Source organism: Hyperolius riggenbachi, chromosome 4 (genome assembly GCF_040937935.1).
Source record: "Hyperolius riggenbachi isolate aHypRig1 chromosome 4, aHypRig1.pri, whole genome shotgun sequence".
Taxonomy (NCBI): domain Eukaryota; kingdom Metazoa; phylum Chordata; class Amphibia; order Anura; family Hyperoliidae; genus Hyperolius; species Hyperolius riggenbachi.
The window spans coordinates 100,985,799-101,008,163 of NC_090649.1; the positions used below are offsets into that span (position 1 = coordinate 100,985,799).

The 22,365-nt window shown below is 42.4% G+C and overlaps 1 protein-coding gene across 3 annotated transcripts in view; it reads right to left on the minus strand.

Moving 5' to 3' along the window:
* The window catches only part of TRAPPC12 (trafficking protein particle complex subunit 12), a 232,474-nt gene that overhangs the window by 134,731 nt on the left and 75,378 nt on the right, over positions 1-22,365 (minus strand). For all 3 annotated transcript variants that reach the window (XM_068280348.1, XM_068280349.1, XM_068280347.1), the window contains exon 5: positions 19,928-20,066. In XM_068280348.1, coding sequence (XP_068136449.1) covers positions 19,928-20,066 — 139 coding nt within the window. The remainder of the gene's footprint in view (positions 1-19,927; positions 20,067-22,365) is intronic.

The following is a 22,365-nucleotide window of genomic DNA, read 5'->3' on the forward strand; positions in this document are numbered from 1 at the left end:
ATTGTCAGATTGCTTTTTGGATAAAAACTTTTTTTCCAGTTGAACTGGTGTCTATATCTTGTGCAGAGGTAAGCGATTACCTCTCTTTTTATTATATAACTTTATTTGCATTTAAAAATACCAAAATAGAATGCACATTGGGCGCCTCCATCCTACCCACTACCTGATCTGCTGCATGCTTGTTCAGGGTCTAGGGCTAAAAGTATTAGAGGCAGAGGATCTGCAGGTTAGCCAGGCAACTGATATTGCCTCCATATACCTCTCGCTACAGTTCGCCTTTAAAGGGAATGTCCAAGCAAAATAAAAAAATGAGTTTCACTTACCTGGGGCTTCTACCAGCCCCATGCAGCCATCCTGTGCCCTCGTAGTCATTTACTGCTGCTCCAGTCCCCCGCTGGCAGCTTGCCGACCTCGGAGGTCGGGGGCCGCATTGCGTACATTTTTTCGCATTCCCGCTAGTGCAGGAACATTAACACATACATTTTTACGCGTTACTGGTTCAATGCGTAAATTTTTACGCATTGAACCAGTAATGCGTAAAAATGGTATGTGTTAATGTTCCTGCACTAGTGGGAATGCGTAAAAATGTACACAATGCGGCCATTGACCTCCAAGGTCGGCAAGCTGCCAGCAGGGACTGGAGCAGCAGTGAGTGACTACGAGGGCACAGGATGGCTGCATGGGGCTGGTAGAAGCCCCAGGTAAGTGAAACTCATTTTTTTTATTTTGCTTGGACCTTCCCTTTAATAATCCCAAACATTTTTGAGATAATGCTCTGAGACGTAACAGGTCAAAAGTTGAAAATTTGGAAGATATAGATCCCATTACATTGAACGTAAATGACAAAGCACATTGTTTGGTAAAGCATGCCTTACGAAGACACTTTTCCTTTAATGTCCCTACCACACATGCAAAAGCACCTACACACATGATCGTGCCAATATACTCAGAAGCTAATTAGTTTACTGGTGTGTTAATGTACAGCAGAGCGCCACATGGAAACCCACACACAAAGGCAGAGAATGCAAGTTCCATGCTGACAGACACCTGGTAGGATAGAAATTCAGCACTGCAGGACAGCAACGCTAATTACTGTCAAGTGTAATAATGTAACTCTAGTTTTTCAAAAAGTTAGCATCACTGTGCTGATATCTTGGACAGCTTAAGAAATATAAAAAAAAGGTGTTTGTACGTCAAATCAATGTGTAACCGTAGAATATTGTGACGTGTAAGCCATCAGTAAAAGCACAAAGTTTTGAATCAAGATGATACCATTTATTGGCTAACTTAGAGATAAATAAGAGTAAGCTTTTGGCTTTTGATGAAAGGCTCACTCTTGTCTATCTCTAAGTTAGCCAATAAATGGTATCATCCTGACTCAAAACGTCTTGCTATGAACGTGTAAAACATTACAAACGTATGAAGCCAAAAAATATATATGATACACCCCCCCCCCCCCCCCCCCCTCCCACACACAATCATCAAGCATGGTTACCATAAAATGTACTGAGCATATTACTAATGCACACAGTTCTCTAGATGGATCTGTGAGTGGCAGGAGAGTTCAAGTAGAGCATGAATGCCTACACACTGCAGCAACCCATCCCATGAGGGAGGCGGTTAGAAGAACCTGAACAATTCCTAGTAGAATAGTTGCTGTGCCTGTTAAATGCAGAGAGATGATAATATGGCTGCTGCTTGGGCAGAGGGGAAAAAAAAAGGTACCTGCAGGTGAGAACAATAACTTGAGTATTTTAACTGATCTGGCGATCAGTGAAGAACTGTAGCAGGTTTCCAACAAGGACTAGATTTGACAGAGATTGTTACCGGACAAGCAGGAGAGAGTGTTACTAGGAATTAAAGTCCTTTTCACATAAAATATGAGGCTATTTTATGTTTAAGAGCCTCTGTCTGTGTCGCCCATCAATGTTCTCTGTTGCTATCTCAACTATCGGTCACCTGGATCTCTCTCCCCATCAACTATTTTGGCTGCCTCTGTCTCTTCCTCTTTGGCCCTTCATCCAACACTTACAAAACTCATTCTTTTCATACTCCACACTTTTGCTAATATTGTATGTCCCCGGGCACTGAACCAACACTTGAAGAACCCAGGGACTTGATACTTTGTGTGGCAAAACCACCTGATGTAACATTGCTCAGCTGATGTCAACCCCAGGTGCATTGGCCAATGATGCTAGTATAAAACTGAAAACTTTGCTTCTGGGATAGAACATTGTGTGTGCAAGAATGAGCAATGCGAGCCTGTGGTAATGGCCAAACATTTGCTGAAACCGTGCCACTTGCGCGTAGCAATGATTCTGCAAACTTTCAGCATTACTTACGGGTTAGACTGTATAGATCAGCCAAAGGTGGTTATTCCCATCACATACAAAGGTTGTAATGCTGGGCATACAAAGACACATTTCTGGATGCAATTATGCGCCAGATCGAGCCGCTGGTTAGATGCCGGCGCATCCCCGCTCGTCCACGCCAGCGCTCCTTATCAGCTGCTCGATTCCCTGCCGGTGGGGATCGAGTGGGGAATCTATCCGGCAGGTTATCGGACCTGTCGGATATTATCAATCGAGCCCATCAGCGGCTCGATTGATAAGGAAAGAAAGTGCCGTGTATGCCCAGCATAAGTTCACTAGATTTTGTTTCCTTGTATATAAACTAACAAACCACCTCTAGATGTTTAGAATTGACTCCAGCAGCAGATCTTAAGAGGCCCAGAACTCTTGCATGAAAGTTAAACACGTGCACGTCAATAATTCTGTGCATTTGCCTGTGAACCTGTCTCAAACTTATTAGTCCATCTGTTAAAAAAAAAAAAACCATGTTGGTGGTCAATCTATATATATATAAAATCGTATGTATGTATGTATGTATGTATGTATGTATTTATGTGCTGCGATCACTCGAAAACGCCTTGACCGATTTGACCGAAACTTGGTATGCAGATCCCTTACTACCTGGGATGATATGTTCTGGGGGTCTCGCTGCCCCCCTGCACACCTGGGTGGTGCTACAAACAGCAAATCAGATTTCACCCATTCATGTCAATGGAAAAATTTAAAAGGCTGCCATTCTCTCAGTAATCAAGCCAGAGTCCCCACACATGGCACAGTTGGTCACTTGGTGACCTAGGTTACAAATACAGGAAAAGTGGCTGGAGCATAAAACAGCCAATCAAATTTCAGCCATTCATTTTAAATGGGGAAATGTAAACTGCAGCCACTCTTAGACTGTTAATCGCAGGGTTTTCAAACTTGGCACACTTGGTCACTGGGTGAATGAGATTAAGTTTCAGGAAAGTGGGTGGAGCCAACAACAGCCAATCAAAATTCACCTATTGATTTTCAAGGATAATATTTAAACTGCTGCCATTCTTACACTGTTTATGGAAGAGGCTTCAAACTTACTACAGTCGGTCATTAGGTGACTGGGGTCCGAATTCACTACAGGGGCCGGGACACAAACGGCCAATCAGAATTCTTTGCTGGATAAACTGATTCCATTCACACATTTTTGATGCCAGGAACCTGAAAGCTCAAAAACTTGGTCATTGAGTGACTGTGTGTCAAGGTTACGAAAAGTGGGCGGAGCCAAAAACAAATTTCACTGGTCAAATATAAACTGCAGCCATTCTTACACTGTTAATGGCAGAGTTCTCAAACTTTGCATAGTTGGTCACTGGGTGACTAGGATTAATATTCAGGAAAATGAGTGGAGCCTACAACAGCCAATCAAAATTCACCATTTGATTTTCAAGGGGAATATTTAAATTGCTGCCAATCTTAAACTGTTAATAGCAGATGCCTCAAACCTGGTACAGTTGATAACTGGGTGACTGGGGTTCAAATTCAGAAAGGGGGTGGAGCCACAAACAGCCAATCAGATGTGATACATTTCAATGGGAATAAACAAATTATTGATACCAAGCACACTAAACCTTATAAAATCAAGGTTAGAAAAGGTGGGTGGTAGCATAAGTAATTTTTTTCATGGGAAAATATAAACTGCAAGCATTCTTACACTGTTAATGGAAGGGTTCCCAAACTTGACACAGTTGGTCACTTGGTGACTGGGATTAATTTTAGAAAGTGGGTGGAGCCTACAACAGCCAATCAAAATTCACCTATTGATTTTCAAGGGGAATATTTACATTGCTACCATTCTTACACTGTTAATGGCAGAGGCCTCAAACCTGATACAGTCAATAATTGGGTGACTGCAGTCCAAATTCGCTACAGGGGGTGGAGCCACAAACAGCCAATCACATTTGTTAGATTGATTTCTGCCATTCTGTTATTGGCAGGGCTCTCAAACTTGACACATGTGGTCACTTGATGGCTGGGATTAATATTTAGGAAAGTGGGTGGAGCCTGCAAGCATTCTTACACTGTTAATGGAAGGGTTCTTAAACTTGACACAGTTGGTCACTGGGTGACTGGGATTAATTTTAGAAAATGGGTGGAGCCTACAATAGCCAATCAAAAATCACCTATTGATTTTCAAGGGGAATATGTACATTGCTGCCATTCTTACACTCTTAATGGCAGATGCCTCAAATCTGGTACAGTCAGACACTGGGAGATTGGGGTTCAAATTCTGAAAAGGGGCGGGCTACAAACAGCCATTCAGATTTGTTTAATTTCAGTGGGAAAACACAACTTATTGATGCCAAGGACCTCAAAGCGCATAAACTTGGTTATTGAGTGACTGTATGTCAAGGTTAGAAACAGTGGGTGGAGCCAAAAATACGTTTTTACATGGGAAAATATAAACTGCAGCCATTCTTACACTGTTAGTGGCAGGGTTCTCAAACTTGACACAGTTGGTCACTGGGTGACAGGGATAATTATTAAGAAAAGTAGGTGGAGCCAACAACAGCCAATTAAAATGTACCTATTGATTTTCAAGGGATGATATTGAAATTGCTGCCGTTCTTACAATGTTTATGGCAGAGGCCTCAGACCTGCTACAGTCGGTCATGAAGAGACTGGGGTTCAAATTCACTAAAGGGGCAGAGACACAAACAATCAGATTTCTTTGCTGGATAAACTGCTTCCATTCACACAATTTTGATGCCAGGAACTGGAAAGCTCTCAAACTTGGTCATTGAATGACTGTGTGTCAAGGTTAGAAAAACTGGGTGGAGTCAAAAACAGATTTCCCTGGGAAAATGTAAACTGCAGCCCTTTTCCACTGCTAATGGCAGGGTTCTCAAACTTTGCACAGTTTGTTATGGGGTGAATGGGATTAATTTTCAGAAAAGTGGGTGTAGCTTAAATAAGAATCAAAATTCACCTGTTGATTTTCAAGGGGAATATTAAAATTGCTGCCATTCTTGCACTGTTAATGGCTCAAGCCTCAAACCTGGCACAGTTGGTCATTGGGTCACTGGGGTTCAAATTCAGAAAAGTGGGTGGAGCCACAAACATCCAATCACATTTGATGATTAATTTCACTAGGGAAATACACATTTTTGATGCCAAGGATCCGAAAGCTCACAAACTTGGTCAGTGAGTGACTGTGTGTCCAGGTTACAAAAAGTAGGCAGAGCCAAAAACATATTTCACTGGGAAAATATAAACTGCAGGCCTTCTTACACGGTTAATGGCAGGGTTCTCAAACTTTGCCCAGCTGGTCACTGGGTAACTGAGATTAATATTCAGGGAAGTGGGTGGAGCCTATAATAGCCAATCAAAATTCACCTGTTGATTTTCAACAGGAATATTTAAATTGCTGTCATTTTTACACTGTTAATAGCACATGCCTCAAACCTGCTACAGTTGGTCATTGGGTGACTGGAGTTCAAATGCTGGAGAGGGGCGGAGTCACAAACAGCCAATCTGATTTATTTTATTTCTAGGGGAAAATACAAATTATTGATGCCAAAGACCCCAAAGCTCATAAACTTAAAGCTCATAAACTTGGTAACTGAGTGTTTGTGTGTTAGAGTTAGAAAAAGTGAGCGGAGCCAACACCAGCCAAATACATACCCGGGCAACGTTAGGTTAGGATTTTATTAGGTAAATGATCATTTACAATAATAGGCGAATACCTATAATCGTACTCAATGCCAAGCCACTGCAGCTAAAACTAACAACATTTTGGGATGCATTAAAAGGGAAATAAAAACTCGAGATGCTAGCATAATATTGCCCCTGTTTAACTCTCTAGTAAGGCCACATCTGGAATATGGAATTCAGTTCTGGGCACCACATTACAAAAAAGATATTACAGTTTTAGAGCAGGTGCAGAGACGAGCAACAAAATTGATACGTGGGATGGAAGGTCTCACTTACCAAGAAAGGTTAGATAAACTGGGTTTATTTAGTCTAGAGAAAAGATGCCTTAGAGGGGATCTAATTAATATGTATAAATACATCAGAGGGCAATATAATAGCTTGGCGGATGAGCTTTTTGTCCCTAGGCCTTCTCAAAGGACTAGAGGACATGATCTGCTCATGGAGGAAAAATGTTTTAGCCATTTATTTAGGAAAGGGTTCTTTACAGTAAGAGTGATTAAGATGTGGAATGCATTGCCACAGGAAGTCGTTATGGCAAACGTTATACCTGCATTTAAAGGGGGCTTAGATGTTTTCCTTGCGTTGAAAGACATCCATGGCTACAATTACTAGGTAATGCCTAATGATGTTGATCCAGGGATTTTATCAGATTGCCATCTAGAGTCGGGAATTAATTTTTTTCCTTTTTGGGGCTAATTGGACCATGCCTTGTAAGGGGTTTTTTCGCCTTCCTCTGGATCAACAGGGATATGTGAGGGAGCAGGCTGGTGTTGTACTTTGTTCTCTGGTTGAACTCGATGGACGTATGTCTTTTTTCAACCAAAATAACTATAACTATGTAACCTAAAATGGCTGGTGAGCTTTTTTTTGTTTTTTCTTCATAGAGAAAAACGTTTCAGTTAGCTTTAACCTGCTCTGCAAAACCTCCGGCTTCTTCTCCTCCCCTCTCCACGGGACTGAACATGTATACCAGTCAGAGATTTCCTGGACAGATTTATCAGCCGAGGTCATCATTTAACCTCTTTCCGACTACCTCATGCTGATCGGTGGTGTGATGGTGTCGCCGCCAGGACCGCCTAATGCCGATTGGCGTCAAGTTCTGGAGGTGCGCGTTCCCTGCCGAGACACGGAATGGGGATCAATGATCAGCCTGCCAGTTACGATCAGAGCTGGCAGGCTGTTAGAAACCCCCAGTTATTTACACTTATACAGCGCTGCGATTTAGCGCAGCACTATACAGGGGACATCCCTGTAACGTAACTGTCCCTCTGAGTGGCTCACAATCTAATCCCGGTCATATGCTGATGCCTATGAGAGATCAATGAAGTTTATGGCTCACAGTCAGGGCCAATTTAGAGGGGAGGGAGGGAGAGGAAAAAATAGGCTTTTTTATTTTAAAAAAAAAAGAAAAAAAAGATGGTTTTAAAATATTAGTAATAGTAAAAAAAAAAAAAAATTGCAGCAGCAATCAGAGACCACCAAAAGACAGCTCTATTAGTGGCAAGAAAAGGAGGTAAAATTCATTTTGGTGGTAAGTAGTATGACCGCGCACAAAATTGTTAAAGCTGCATAGTGCGTAATTGTAAAAAAATCCCCTGATCACTAGGGGGGTATAAACCTCTGGTCCTCAAGTTGGTGAAGATTGCAACAGATGGCAAAGTCTAAGTTCTGTGTGGATTTTTAGCTCGTGCAGTCGAGCAGAAACTCTTCATACAGAGTACATCCTGTCCTAGCTTTCAGAGTGAAAAGGGCCATATTGCCTAAAATAGGCCCTACACGGGAATGTGGCAACCTTGTGAGGTAAAGCGGAGTTCTTTCATGAAGGGATTTCATTCTCCCTCTCTGAGGTAGCCACTTGTGTGATTGGCTGATACCTGTCAGGCAGGTTGTAAAGTAAAATTATGTAGCTCACCAGCTGATTGGTCAGCTCAGGTGAGGTATAGTTTTCTGCCAGGTGTTGCTAGGGTGAAACATTGTTGCAGCAGCAAATAACAGGTAAGTGAGATGTATATAAAGAGGGTTTTCTGCTGTGTTAGCTGTCTTTTGTCCAGCGTGGTCTGGGACGAGCTTCCCCACCCACCTCTGCCTATCCTACATGGATTCGTTGTGGTCAATCTCTATTGGAAGAAGTCACGTTCTGAAGGTGTGGACAAGCTTTCCAGTGTCGGGTTTCTTTTGTATTCCTGGTGTGTATATTTGATCTGAACCATGGTGGTGGACCAAAACTGAGTTCATATGTTATGATGCTTTATTTGCAAGTCAAAGTCTCATTTTGAATAAAATTATTTGGGATCCCACAGTTGCCATTATATTAATCCAATAAATCCAATAAAGATGGCCATGGCCTGTAAAACGCCAGCCTAGAGCGTCGCGTCTTTCTTATTATTAAAATCGGTAAAACAAGAGTGTTGCCTGCAGTCCCATGAACACTCGTATGAACAGTCAGTATAAGGGTGCATTACATTAACACTGCAGACACTTCTCCACGTATTAATCTGCTAACTGCTGAGTCTGGTTATTAACTGCCCCTCACAATCTGATATCCTGAAAATAGTCATAGTGTTGATAACCCCAACAGTCTAGGACACATTTTAGTGAGACGAAATAAGTTTGTGTATGATTTGCAAAGTGACGGAAGTGCCTCAAGGAAACCCTCGCACGCATGGGCAGAACATACAAACTCCATGCAGGAAGTGTTCTGACCGGGGATGGAACCTGGGGCTTCAGCGCTGCACATTTGGTCATTGGTTAGTTAGCATTCTCAGTATAGGATGATGAATGAGTCAAGTCACTGCCCATAAGATGCATGCATACGCTTCCCAAAACACACACACAATGAACAACGAGAATGTTCCTGAATGTGAGATAGTAGTTTAAAATGGTGAGAAGAAAAATGCCAGAAAAACGAGTCTGTCACAACACCCGTGTGAAATAGCCCAAGCAGTCATGGGGTGCCAAGACAAATAGACTATCATTCCTGTGTACCCAATGCAGCATGATCAATGAAAAGAGCCTTACCCAGAACAACTGGCACCTGTGAGGCCAGACAAAGGCGTATCAGCACTCGGGGTTCTACCTTAGAAAAACCTAAGCTCCCTGCTCTATACAGCAGTGTGATTCCGAACAAAAGAAGAAAGTGAGACGCTAATGACTGCATGTTTCCGCACACAACACATACACACAAGCTTTGAATTGTCATAAAGAAGAATAGCTGAAGGTTGCTCATGAATGGAATAACGCAGAGAATGAAATGAGTCCTCCGCAGTGTGCAGAGAGGCAGACAGGGGAAAGATGGTAATTATAAGGGAAGGGAGATGCAAATGGAACACATAAAAAGGCAATGGCTCCCAGACGGGCACTTTAGGTGAAGGAGACTCTCCCCCTGCAGACTCGTGACAGATAGGGGTCTGCTAATACACGTGCCCCTCACCTACCTAATAGAGCACAGAGCATACAAGCAATGTGCACACAGCAGGATTTTCACACTCTACATACATCCAGTCTCTACACACAGCACACTATATACATCCAGTCTCTGCACACAGCTGTATTCACACACTATATACATCCAGTCTCTGCACACAGCTGTATTCACACACTATATACATCCAGTCTCTGCACACAGCTGTATTCACACACTATATACATCCAGTCTCTGCACACAGCTGTATTCACACACTATATACATCCAGTCTCTGCACACAGCTGTATTCACACACTATATACATCCAGTCTCTGCACACAGCTGTATTCACACACTATATACATCCAGTCTCTGCACACAGCTGTATTCACACACTATATACATCCAGTCTCTGCACACAGCTGTATTCACACACTATATACATCCAGTCTCTGCACACAGCTGTATTCACACACTATATACATCCAGTCTCTGCACACAGCTGTATTCACACACTATATACATCCAGTCTATGCACACAGCTGTATTCACACACTATATACATCCAGTCTCTGCACACAGCTGTATTCACAAACTATATACATCCAGGCTCTGCACACAGCAGACTATATACATCCAGTCTCTCCACACAGCTGTATTCACACACTATATACATCCAGTCTCTCCACACAGCTGTATTCACAAACTATATACATCCAGGCTCTGCACACAGCAGACTATATACATCCAGTCTCTCCACACAGCTGTATTCACACACTATATACATCCAGTATCTGCACAACCACTATCTGCACACAGCACACTATATACATCCATTCTCTCCACACAGCTGTATTCATACACTATATACAACCACTATCTGCACACAGCAGACTATATACATCCATTCTCTCCACACAGCTGTATTCACACAATATATACATCCAGTCTCTGCACACAGCTGTATTCACACACTTTATACAACCACTATCTGCACACAGCACACTATATACATCCATTCTCTCCACACAGCTGTATTCACACAATATATCCACCCAGTCTCTGCACACAGCTGTATTCACACACTATATACATCCAGTCTCTGTACACAGCACACTATATACATCCAGTCTCTCCACACAGCGGTATTCACACAATATATCCATCCAGTCCATGCACACAGCTGTATTCACACACTATATACATCCAGTCTCTGTACACAGCACACTATATACAGTACATCCATTCTCTCCACACATCTGTATTCACACAATATATACATCCGGTCTCTTCACACAGCTGTATTCACACAATATATACATCCAGTCTCTGCACACAGCACACTATATACAACCATTCTCTCCACACAGCTGTATTCACACAATATATACGTCCGGTCTCTCCACACAGCTGTATTCACACACTATATACATCCAGTCTCTGCAAAAAGCACACTATATACATCCAGTCTCTCCACACTGCTGTATTCACACACTGTATACATCCAGTCTCGGCACACAGCAGACTATATACATCCATTCTCTCCACACAGCTGTATTCACACACTATATACATCCAGTCTCTGCACACAGCACACTATATATATCCGGTCTCTGCACACAGCTGTATTCACACACTATATACATCCAGTCTCTGCACACAGCTGTATTCACACACTATATACATCCAGTCTCTGCACACAGCTGTATTCACACACTATATACATCCAGTCTCTGCACACAGCTGTATTCACACACTATATACATCCAGTCTCTGCACACAGCTGTATTCACACACTATATACATCCAGTCTCTGCACACAGCTGTATTCACACACTATATACATCCAGTCTCTGCACACAGCTGTATTCACACACTATATACATCCAGTCTCTCCACACAGCTGTATTCACACACTATATACATCCAGTCTCTCCACACAGCTGTATTCACACACTATATACATCCAGTCTCTGTACACAGCACACTATATAAATCCGGTCTCTCCACACAGCTGTATTCACACACTATATACATCCAGTCTCTCCACACAGCTGTATTCACACACTATATATCTAGTCTCTGTACACAGCACACTATATACATCCAGTCTCTGCACACAGCTGTATTCACACAATATATACATCCAGTCTCTCCACACAGCTGTATTCACACACTATATACATCCAGTCTCTCCACACAGCTGTATTCACACACTATATACATCCAGTCTCTGTACACAGCACACTATATACATCCAGTCTCTCCACACAGCTGTATTCACACACTATATACATCCAGTCTCTCCACACAGCTGTATTCACACACTATATACATCCAGTCTCTGTACACAGCACACTATATACATCCAGTCTCTCCACACAGCTGTATTCACACACTGTATACATCCAGTCTCTGCACACAGCAGACTATATATATATCCAGTCTCTGCACACAGCTGTATTCACAAAGTGTATACATCCAATCTCTGCACACAGCACACTATATACATACAGTCTCTCCACACAGCTGTATTCACACACTATATACATCCTGTCTCTGCACACAGCACACTATATACATCCATTCTCTGCACACAACAATGTGTACACAACACGCACATCCATTCTCTTCACACAGCAATGTGTACACAACACGCACATCCATTCTCTTCACACAGCAATGTGTACCCAACGCACACATCCATTCTCTTCACACAGGAATGTGTACACAACACGCACATCCATTCTCTTCACACAGCAATGTGTACACAACACACATCCATTCTCTCCACACAGCAATGTGTACACAACACACACATCCATTCCCTCCACAAAGCAATGTGTACACACACACATCCATTCTCTCCACACAGCAATGTGTACACACGCATCCATTCTCTCCACACAGCAATGTGTACATACACATCCATTCTCTCCACGCATCCATTCTCTCCACACAGCAATGTGTGCCCAACACACACAGCCATTCTCTCCACAAAGCAATATGTACCAACTCACACATTCATTCTCTCCACAAAGCAATGTATACACAACATGCACATCTATTCTCTCCACAAAGCAATGTATACACAACACACACATCCATTCTCTCCACAAAGCAATGTATACACAGCACACACATTAATTCTCTCCACAAAGCAATGTATACACAACATGCATATCCCTTCTCTCCACACAGCAATGTGTACCTAAAGCACACATACATTCTCTCCACACAGCAATGTGTACACAACACACACATTATTCCCTCCACACAGTAATGTGTACACAACACACATCCATTCTCTCCACACAGTAATGTGGACACGACACACACATCATTCTCTCTACACAGTATAGTAAAAAACAAATAACAAAAAAACAGCAGTTTCATATAATGGAACAGACATTCTTGTTAACCCCTGACCATTACTGTCTTATGCACTCAAAAACAGGTTAAAAAGAGGAAAAAAAATGTAGTACATGTCCAACAGAAAATGGTACTGAAATTTCAAAGTGACCAAATTCAGGTCATGTCACATTGGCTTGGGTGGTTATGTGAGATGATGTTTTTTAAAGATATTTAATATTACTTTTAAAAAGACAAATGCGTTATATAAACATTCACATTTTTTAAACGGCTATCTTCAACAGAACAATTAACGTTTTAAGAGTGCCTTTATTAGTATTCCCCCAAGACAGTCTGTATTTTTGTCATTATTTTTAGGGTGTTTGTGTTAGTTTCAATAAATATTTTGTAGTTTTGCAATATTCATGGTATTGTTGCTTTAATAGCTTAGTTGTGTGATTATACAGTATATACTGTATAATACAAATACAAACTCCAATATACAAATACACCCTCTGTATAGATAATACAGACAAACACAAACGCCAAAGAGTAATTAGTGCTGCGGAAAAGATCAGATCGTCCCTGCCACCTCTAGACCTCCTCCACACTGCAAAAATAAAGGCGAGGGTCACCAGGATTTCCCATGACCCCTCCCACCCAAGCAGTCGCTTATTTGGGCTCCTGTCATCGGGCGGACATTATAGAACCATCCCCTCCAAAACCACCAGGGGGAGGAACACCATCTTCCCTCAAGCAGTCCTCCTGCTCCATCTGCAAGGTCAGCATTACTCCACTGTCCCTCACTGAACTTCAGAGCACCCTTGTGCAGTACTGCTCCATGCCCTACTAATTAGAGTTCTCAATGTCTGTCCCCCAAATGTATTCTTTGTCAACACAATTTCTGTCTCTGCAGTTCTGCCAAAGCAATACGAACCACAACTAATTCCAGGTACGGTAGTTGCCACACTTGGCGAATGAAGTGAATTCTGATTCTGATATATATACACATACGAGATAGTTAATGGGCACCCTGGGCTGTTGCATACTTTTTTGTAGTAAATTATTGTTTGAGCCAAGGACCCTTCAACTTCCTTCAATTTGTTTTTTTTTTTTGTTTTGTTTTCCCTACGCGCTTTTTATCCCTATTTATATGCTTTAGAGCTCTTTCACATCAGAGCTTGCGTTGGAGAACGCTCAAAGCATGCGTTTTGTTGTATGCCTTTTAATGCGTTTTGATATGCGTTGCACTGCAGTGAGTGTGCGTTTTTAATCCGTTTTCAATCCGTTACAGCACATAGAAAAACGCAGGTAATTTTTTTTTCTTTTAGTTTTCAACTTTCTACATTGTTCCTCTGTTGCATTCTGGGACTGATTGCCTGCGTTAACGGATTGAAAATGCGCATAGTGTGCGTTTTACATTGACTAACATTGTAACGCATAAAGCTAGCGTTGGCTGAAAAACTGCGCCTGGGTGCAGTGTAACGCAACGCACAAAAAGGCTGCGTTATATGTGAAAGCTAAAATGAAAGTCTATGGACTTTCATTTCCCCTTGGGTAACGCAAACTTTACCCTTTGCGTTGAAACGCAGAAAATCTGCCCTAATGTGAAAGAGCCCTTATACTTTACACATATTTTACTACAATACTCAGTAGAACCTACAGATGTCACTGTTGCAATTGCAAAGAATACGGTAAATAATAAAATGCCTTTTATAGAAAGGCAGACTGCACAAAGAAACACATACAATTATTGATAACTAAGAAACTGTACATAGCCGCATTACATCTACTGGTATATTGTCCGCTTTATAACTATAACATCCTTTCTTGAAAAATGTACATTTTATTTCAAAAGACAGTAAAATGTCAGCAGAGGTTTGTAGCTGCACATGGCTTAAAAGCTACATTACAGTTTATGATATAAAGCAATATTATGTATAGCTCAACCACCCTTTCCGCAAGACAAACAAAAGCAATCCCCATATCATTTCTTTATCGGAAAAAGATTAATAAGAGACAAGCAATTCAGAGCTGATGGAGAGATACAAAAAGTATGCAGCTTGAAAATGGACCAATCATATCCTGCCAAGTTGAAATTTGTTTGGTCGATTTTTAAGCTGCATAAATCTGCATACAGATTTTGCCTAATTCTGCATTATACTTCGATTCATTTGCATCTCACTGACAATTCCTTTTTACCAGGGTCAGTGCTTCCATTAGGGCAAACCGGGCAATCGCCCAGGGCATCAGAGCAGATTTATAACCCCCTCAGGTTGCCTATATGCACACACAGATACGCACACAAATATGTTGAGAGGTTATAAATTGGGTGTCAGTCTTCCTGCTCTCCTTTTCACCTGATGACGCAAGTTTGCGAAACCGGTCGGGAAGGAGACGGACGACACCTGTTATCTTTTTAACCTATTGCTGGCCAGCACACACACGCGCAAATTTATTTTAGGGTACAGATGGTCTGGACCCCATAAGTATGTGACTTTTAGATATTTGATTTGATAAGTTGTAGAATAAGGAAGTGTACACTGAGTATCGCTGCTTGCTTTTTTCTTTATGGTATACCTCCTAATCTTCATTGTTACCGATCGGATGATGACATCATAATTCTGAGTCTGAAGGACCTATGCAACTTTCCTGGGACAAGTTAAACCCTTGATACAACCATATAATGTGGGTTATACGTGGCTGGTAAGTAAGCCTTATTACTTTGATTGGTGCTGGGATATACACCTAAGTGTGAAGTTGCCAAATTGCATGGGGTAGGCCTGAACGATTTTAGGAAAAAATTGACTTGAGCGATTTCTGTCTAAAGTCACAATTTCAATTTGATTCATGATTTCCTTCAAATCAAGCTTTGTTCCAACTCTGTTCCTCTATGTCCTCCTGTCTATCTTTGTGCTCCCTGTGTCCTCTGTGTGTCTCTCGTTGTGCCCACTTTGGCTGTGTCCCCTCTGTGTCCCTCTTCGTGCCCCCCTTGTGTCTATCTTGCCTCCTTTGTCTCTCTGTGCCCCCTCTGGGTTTCTCGCTTGCCCCCATTGTGTCTTTCTTTGTGCCCCTTTTGTCTCTCTTTGCCCTCTCTGTCCCCCAAGCTGCGGAAGTGCTGGACATACCTTCCAGCACGAGTCCAGCGATGCCCGTCTATCCACTTCACCTCCTGCAGGCTCTAATGCACCGCATACTTCCTGTATGCCATGTGACACACAGGAATCAGGAAGTATGCCGTGCACAAGAGTCGGCAGACAGCAATAGAGAATGGACAGCGTTGGACTCATGCAGAAGGTATGTTCAACACTGCGGATGCTGCATGCCGCATGTACTGGGACTTGGGGGAAGTTTGAAGCCGCTTCTTCATACTTCCCCCATCATCGCGGAAATCGCTGCTTTGACGATTCTGAAATAGTGATCTTGGTGATCGCGATTTTGGTTTTAATTCGATTGATCGTTAAGGCCTAGCATGGGGGATTTGTTCATTGTTTTGACCTGCCACTAACCTACTTCCAGTTTATTCTGCTTTAAAATGCTATAAAAGCTGTACACTAACAATGAAAGATAATATGAAGTGGCAGTTATAAAACTGTTTTGTGATGACACGTTATATGAATGTTTGTACTAAAGTGGAAGAACCCTTTAAATAGCACAAAGATTGGAGAGTACATTTAAAAACCTTTTATGTAAAGCACTGCAAGGATCGGTGTCAGCGGCAGTAACGAACCCTCATTCTTATTTTAATACTCCTCCTCTTCCTTTGGGTAAAACCGCGTAGAGTTCCGAAGCTATGGCGACCCCCACTTGTGTATACTCGGCCCGCCCCCAGCTTGGCAGCCATGGCCTTAAAGGCTGCCGCCAACATGGGAGAAGGCCGCGGCAATGCAGGTGGGGGTGGCCACAGGGCTTTGGAAAACCTTGAATAAAAATGACCGCAGCAGTCTTGCCATTGGTGGGGAGGGTGTTTCAAACTAGGAAGGATTTACAGGCGAGGGGGCGAGTTACTGCCATTGACAACTGCCGATCTTTGCAGCGCTAAAACCATGCTTTACATTGAGGGTCCTTGCACACTGCGGCTGTGCGGTGCAGTCATTTTACCGCAACCACTGCCGTGCAATGAAAGTCTATGGGGACTTTCATACTGAAGCGATGGAAGTGACATTTTTGCTTGGACGGATCTACGTTACCATGCGGTTCTGCTTCGACATGCGGCAGACCGGAAGTCATGCAAGTCTACAGCCATGCGTGTCAGTGTGAAAACCAGCAGCAGATTTTGCGCAGAAGTGTATTTTTTACAATACGCTTCCGTGCACTTCCGTGTTTCCAAAAAACAGAAAGTCAGCGCAAGCGAGCATCACTTTCTGTTTGGCTGACAGCCAGAAGGGGATTACCATGTATTAAGGGCCTGTACACACTGCTGCGCTTGCGCTGCGGTTTTTAAAATCACATGCGATTTTTAAAAACGCAAAGCCTTCATGAAAAAGAAATATCGCATCGCACCAGTGTGTACAGGTCTTCACGATTTTCATGGATTTTCAAAAGACCTTGCAAATAAAAAACGCACACGATTTTAAAAGCACAGCGCAAGCGCAGCAGTGTGTACAGGCCCTAACGCGGTAATCTCCAAAAGCCAGTTTTTGGCCGGGGCCGCACCGCTGCCGCCAATACCCAGTGTGAAACCGGCCTAAAGGCTCTTTCACCCTTATTAATCTACAACAACAACAAACAACATTTGTAAGGCGCTTTTCTTCTGTAGGACTCGAAGCTCATAAGCATGGCTCAGACCAATCTACAAAGTAGGTCCTCATTAAATGTTACTAATGCTTGTCGCCATTATCTACAATTGAGACAAAAAAAAAATAAATGGATGAGAATGTCTTTTTTTAGTATCAACAACTCCTGTAGTTTAGTGCTACATCCAATAAATCTTGCCAATAGTTTTAGGGCATGCATTGCAAAATGAGTTATTAAGTGTAAAGCAGTAAAACAGAAGTTTGAAAAAAAAAAAAAAAAATCTACACCCCTCCCCTCTCTAATTGAATCACAGTTACTTTCAAAAGTACACAAGTAGGCAGTTTTGCTAGCAGTTCATATGGAATTAAACATTGCTGAGATGAATGCCATTGTTTCAGTTCAACTCTATACAATATGAAAATTATTAGAAAATCATATTACAACTTGCTCACATGTAAGCATGTACTGCACGAACAAGTACAACACACTTATTTCACAGCGGTAGTAACAAAGACCAAAATGAGAGTGTCTATGCTTTCTGCTGGTCAGTGGATTGGTCCAGGTGTTAAAAATGAGTAAAAAGTTCATGCTCTGTGCAGCTTTATTACTCCTGTAGCAAGATGTAAAGTTTCCATCCAGGCTTATTAACAAATTAACAAGAGCTACTTTAACTTCACTCACTATCAGAAACGTTTTGTTACTAAAATGCCCCCCAGAGCAAAATCAATTTATACTCGGGTCATAGTCAGGACACATTACCTGGTGTCTAGTGGTCCTCCGCCCTCTCCCATAGAGTGTGTCCTGGTGGTCAAGTGGCCACCCTCCCTCCCCACTTCCCCTAATTACAGAGCAATTGCAAAGGAGGAGGAGGTTGTTATCATCTCGCCTGATCTTAGGCCAGATGACACATCAGAACTCTCTATGTTTTCCATCATGTCAGATTCAGCCAGATAACACTTTATGACAAGGGAGCAGGTGACCACTAGACACCAGGTAACACTGTATGGGGGAGGGGCACTAGACACCAGGTAACGCCATATGGGGGGAGGGGCACTAGACACCAGGTAACGCCGTATTGGGGGAGGGGCAGTAGACACCGGGTATGCTGCATGAAGGCGGGAGAGAGGACCACTAGGTACCAGGTATGCTGTAAGGGGGACCACCAGATACTCCCCGCTGGGCAGGAAATACGTCACTGGGATTCCCATCATCTGCCCATGTGCACCGCTCTCCCGTCAATTAAATTCCTACGTCCCCGATGACCCCAATGACTTCTGTCGCTGTTGCATCACCAGCAAAGTCAAACAGTAACGCGCTGAAGACCTTGCGCCGATTTGGAAGCAACTCGCTAAGTGTGAAAGGCCCCATAAACTTTCGTTCCAATACCCTGTGGTAAAACAGCATAACGCAATGCACACTGGAAGCGCAAGTGTAAAAGGGGCCTTAAAATTAGAAAAGGGTTTTCTAATATTCGCTTGATTCTTGTCTACTTTAAAAAAAGAAAATGGGAAATTACAAGAAATTCACACCGAGTTCGGTATACAAAGGCGAATAAGACAGGCCCAGATGATGATAAAACGGTGTTAAAGAGGAACTCCAGTGAAAATAATGCAATAAAAAAGTGCTTCATTTTTACAATAATTATGTATAAATGATTTAGTCAGTGTTTGCCCATTGTAAAATCTTTCCTCTCCCTGATTTACATTCTGTCATTTACCACATGGCGACATTTTTACTGCTGGCAGATGATGTCAGTGGAAGGAGATGCTGCTTGCTTTTATGGCAGTTGGAAACAGCTGTTATTTCCCACAATGCAACAAGGCTCCCACAGTGTGATGTCAGGATCTCAGAGCTGTGAGGCGCTGGCATCACACTATGGGAGGGGTTTCACCACAAAATCAGCCATACAGCGCCCCCTGATGATACGTTTGTGAAAAGGAAAAGATTTATCATGGGAAAGGGGGTATCAGCTACTGATTGGGATGAAGTTCAATTCTTGGTTACGGCTTCTCTTTAGGAACAGTTAAAATAGAAGGGGTGAGGTGGGTTACCTCAAGGACAACAAAGTCAGATAATGACAAAGAACTTTAATATGCACTTGGCAATGCATTTTGTGGGTCTCAGCCCGCTTCCACAGGCTGAACACAGTGCCAGAGTTCTCTGTAGCCTATACAGTTTGCATTTGGGCCTAAATCGGATCACAGTAATAGAAACTTGTTCCTTTGATTTAAATTATGTTGCCAGCATTCAAGCGTTTTGTGGATTGGAAAAAATATGCAAAACAAGACAAAGCCCGCAGGAGAGAAAAGAAGCCTAAGCAGCCCAATGAAAAGCACAACTTGTAGTGTCATATGCGATGCGGGTACAACACTGAAAACAGGAAATACTTAACTAGCTTTACCTCTGCGGCCTGGATAAACATGTGGGTAATATTCATAGTAGAGGTCAGGCTGGTCTAGGTTTTTAAATGCTTCAAACTCCATTTCAGCGTTCTGAAAAAGGCCCAGCTTCACCGACAAAGAAAGCCTCAGAAACCAGAGCTGGAACACACAATACACAAGGTTACAGTTTAGTGAGTGCACTTTCATCTAGCAGGCGGATGACTGGAAAAATAACAATACAGGGAGTTAAAGAAAAACTGTAGACACAATTACATGATGAATAAAATATAACAGATTTTATTTTTGACAATATTCATTTATAAACTACCATATTTAGTCAGTGTTTGCCCATTGTGGAATCTTTCCTCTCCTTGATTCACTTTCTGACATTTATCGCAGGTGGCGACATTTTTAGTCTCGTTAGGTGAACTTTGTGGAATGTTTGTTTAAAGAGTGCTCTAAAGCCAGTAAAAAATATACCAGGTCACTCAGGATGCTGTGGGAGGGGAGGATTCCGCATAGCTAATCAGCCTAAGCTAAGCATCACTGGGAGGGCGGGGCTACATACTAATGCACAGCAATATATAGATACAGTGCATATGGAAAGTATTCACAGCACATCACTTTTCCCACATTTTGTTATGTCACAGCCTTATTCCAGAATTCTACACACAACACCCCATTATGACAACATGAAAAAAGTTTACTTGAGGTTTTGTCAAATTAATTAAAAGTAAAAAAAAAACAAAAAACAGAGAAATCATAAGTACATAAGTATTCACAGCCTTTGCTCAGTACTTTGTCAATGCGCCTTTGGCAGCAATTACAGCCTCAAGTCTTTCTGAGTACAATGTCACAAGCCTGGCACACCTATCCTTGGCTAGTTTCACCCATTCCTCTTTGCAGCACCTTCTCATCAGGTGGGATGGGAAGCACTGGTGCATAGCCACTTTAACCACTTCACCACTGAGGGGTTTTACCCCCTGACCACCAGAGCAATTTTCACCTTTCAGCGCTCCATCCATTCATTCGTCTATAACTTTATCATAACTTATCACAATGAAATGAACTATATCTTGTTTTTTCCGCCACCAATTAGGCTTTCTTTAGGTGGGACATTATGCCAAGAATTATTTTATTCTAAATGTGTTTTAATGGGAAAATAGGAAAAATGTGGGAAAAAAATTATTTTTCAGTTTCCGGCCATTATAGTTTTTAAATAATGCATGCTACTGTAATTAAAACCCATGAAATTTATGTGCCCTTTTGTCCTGGTTATAAAACCGCTTAAATTATGTCCCTATCACAATGTTTGGCGCCGATATTTTATTTGGAAATAAAGGTGCATTTTTTTCAGTTTTGCGTCCATCCCTAATTACAAGCCCATAGTTTATAAAGTAACAGTGTTGTACCCTCTTGACGTAAATATTTAAAAAGTTCAGTCCCTAAGGTAACTATTTATGTATTTTTTTTAATTGTACACTTTTTTTTTTTTTTTTAATTACACACAAAAAAAAAAATGGGGAGTGTGGGAGGTAATGAGTTAATTTTTAGTGTAAAACTAATTTATTTCTATGTAAAAAATGCTAAGTGTGTAGTTTTACTGTTTGGCCACAAGATGGCAACAGTAACTTTTGTTTATTGCGACCTTCCGGACGCTCGCAGGAAGTACAAGGAGGCTGTGAGTGTTTGTTTTTTCTCACAATGATCGCGCTGCCCATAGGAGAGCAGCGGATCATTGTGGGGCTTAGATCAACGAACGGGAATGGATTTTCCCGTTCATTGATCTCCGGGCGAGCGGGCGGCGGCGTGTTTACTAGCGGCGGGAGGCGTGTTTACGAGCAGGAGCGCAGGCAGCGGCGGGAGTGCGCAAAGTACGGATTTCTCCGTCCCTGGGGGTTAAAGGATGGAAAAAAGGGACGGAGAAATCCGTACGGGTGGGGGTAAAGTGGTTAAGATCTCTCCAAAGATATTTAATCGGATTCAAGTCTGGGCTCTGGCTGGGCCACTCAAGAACATTCAAAGATATCTTGGCTGTGTGCTTAGGGTCGTTGTCCTGCTGAAAGATGAACGGTCGCCCCGGTCTGAGTTCAAAAGCGCTCTATAGCACATTTTCATTTAGGATGTCTCTGTACATTGCTGCAGTCATCGTTCCTTTTATCCTGACTAGTCTCCCAGTTCCTGTGTAACGATTGTGGAACTTTCTCCGTGATCAGCGCACAACGCGTGCGCTGACACGGCGGAAATCCTCCACAAGCGTATATTTGCAGGCACCCAGCAAAAGGTGCTACGCACCTGTAGAGGGAAATGCTTGTCGGCAGATGGCGCTGGGGAGTGCAGAGGAACCAATCCTCTGTACCTCCACAAGTGCCAGACAGGAATTGTACGAAGCGCAGAACGCAATCACAAGAGAGGCGATTGCGAATGAGATTGAGCAAAGGGACAGGTTGTATGTGTG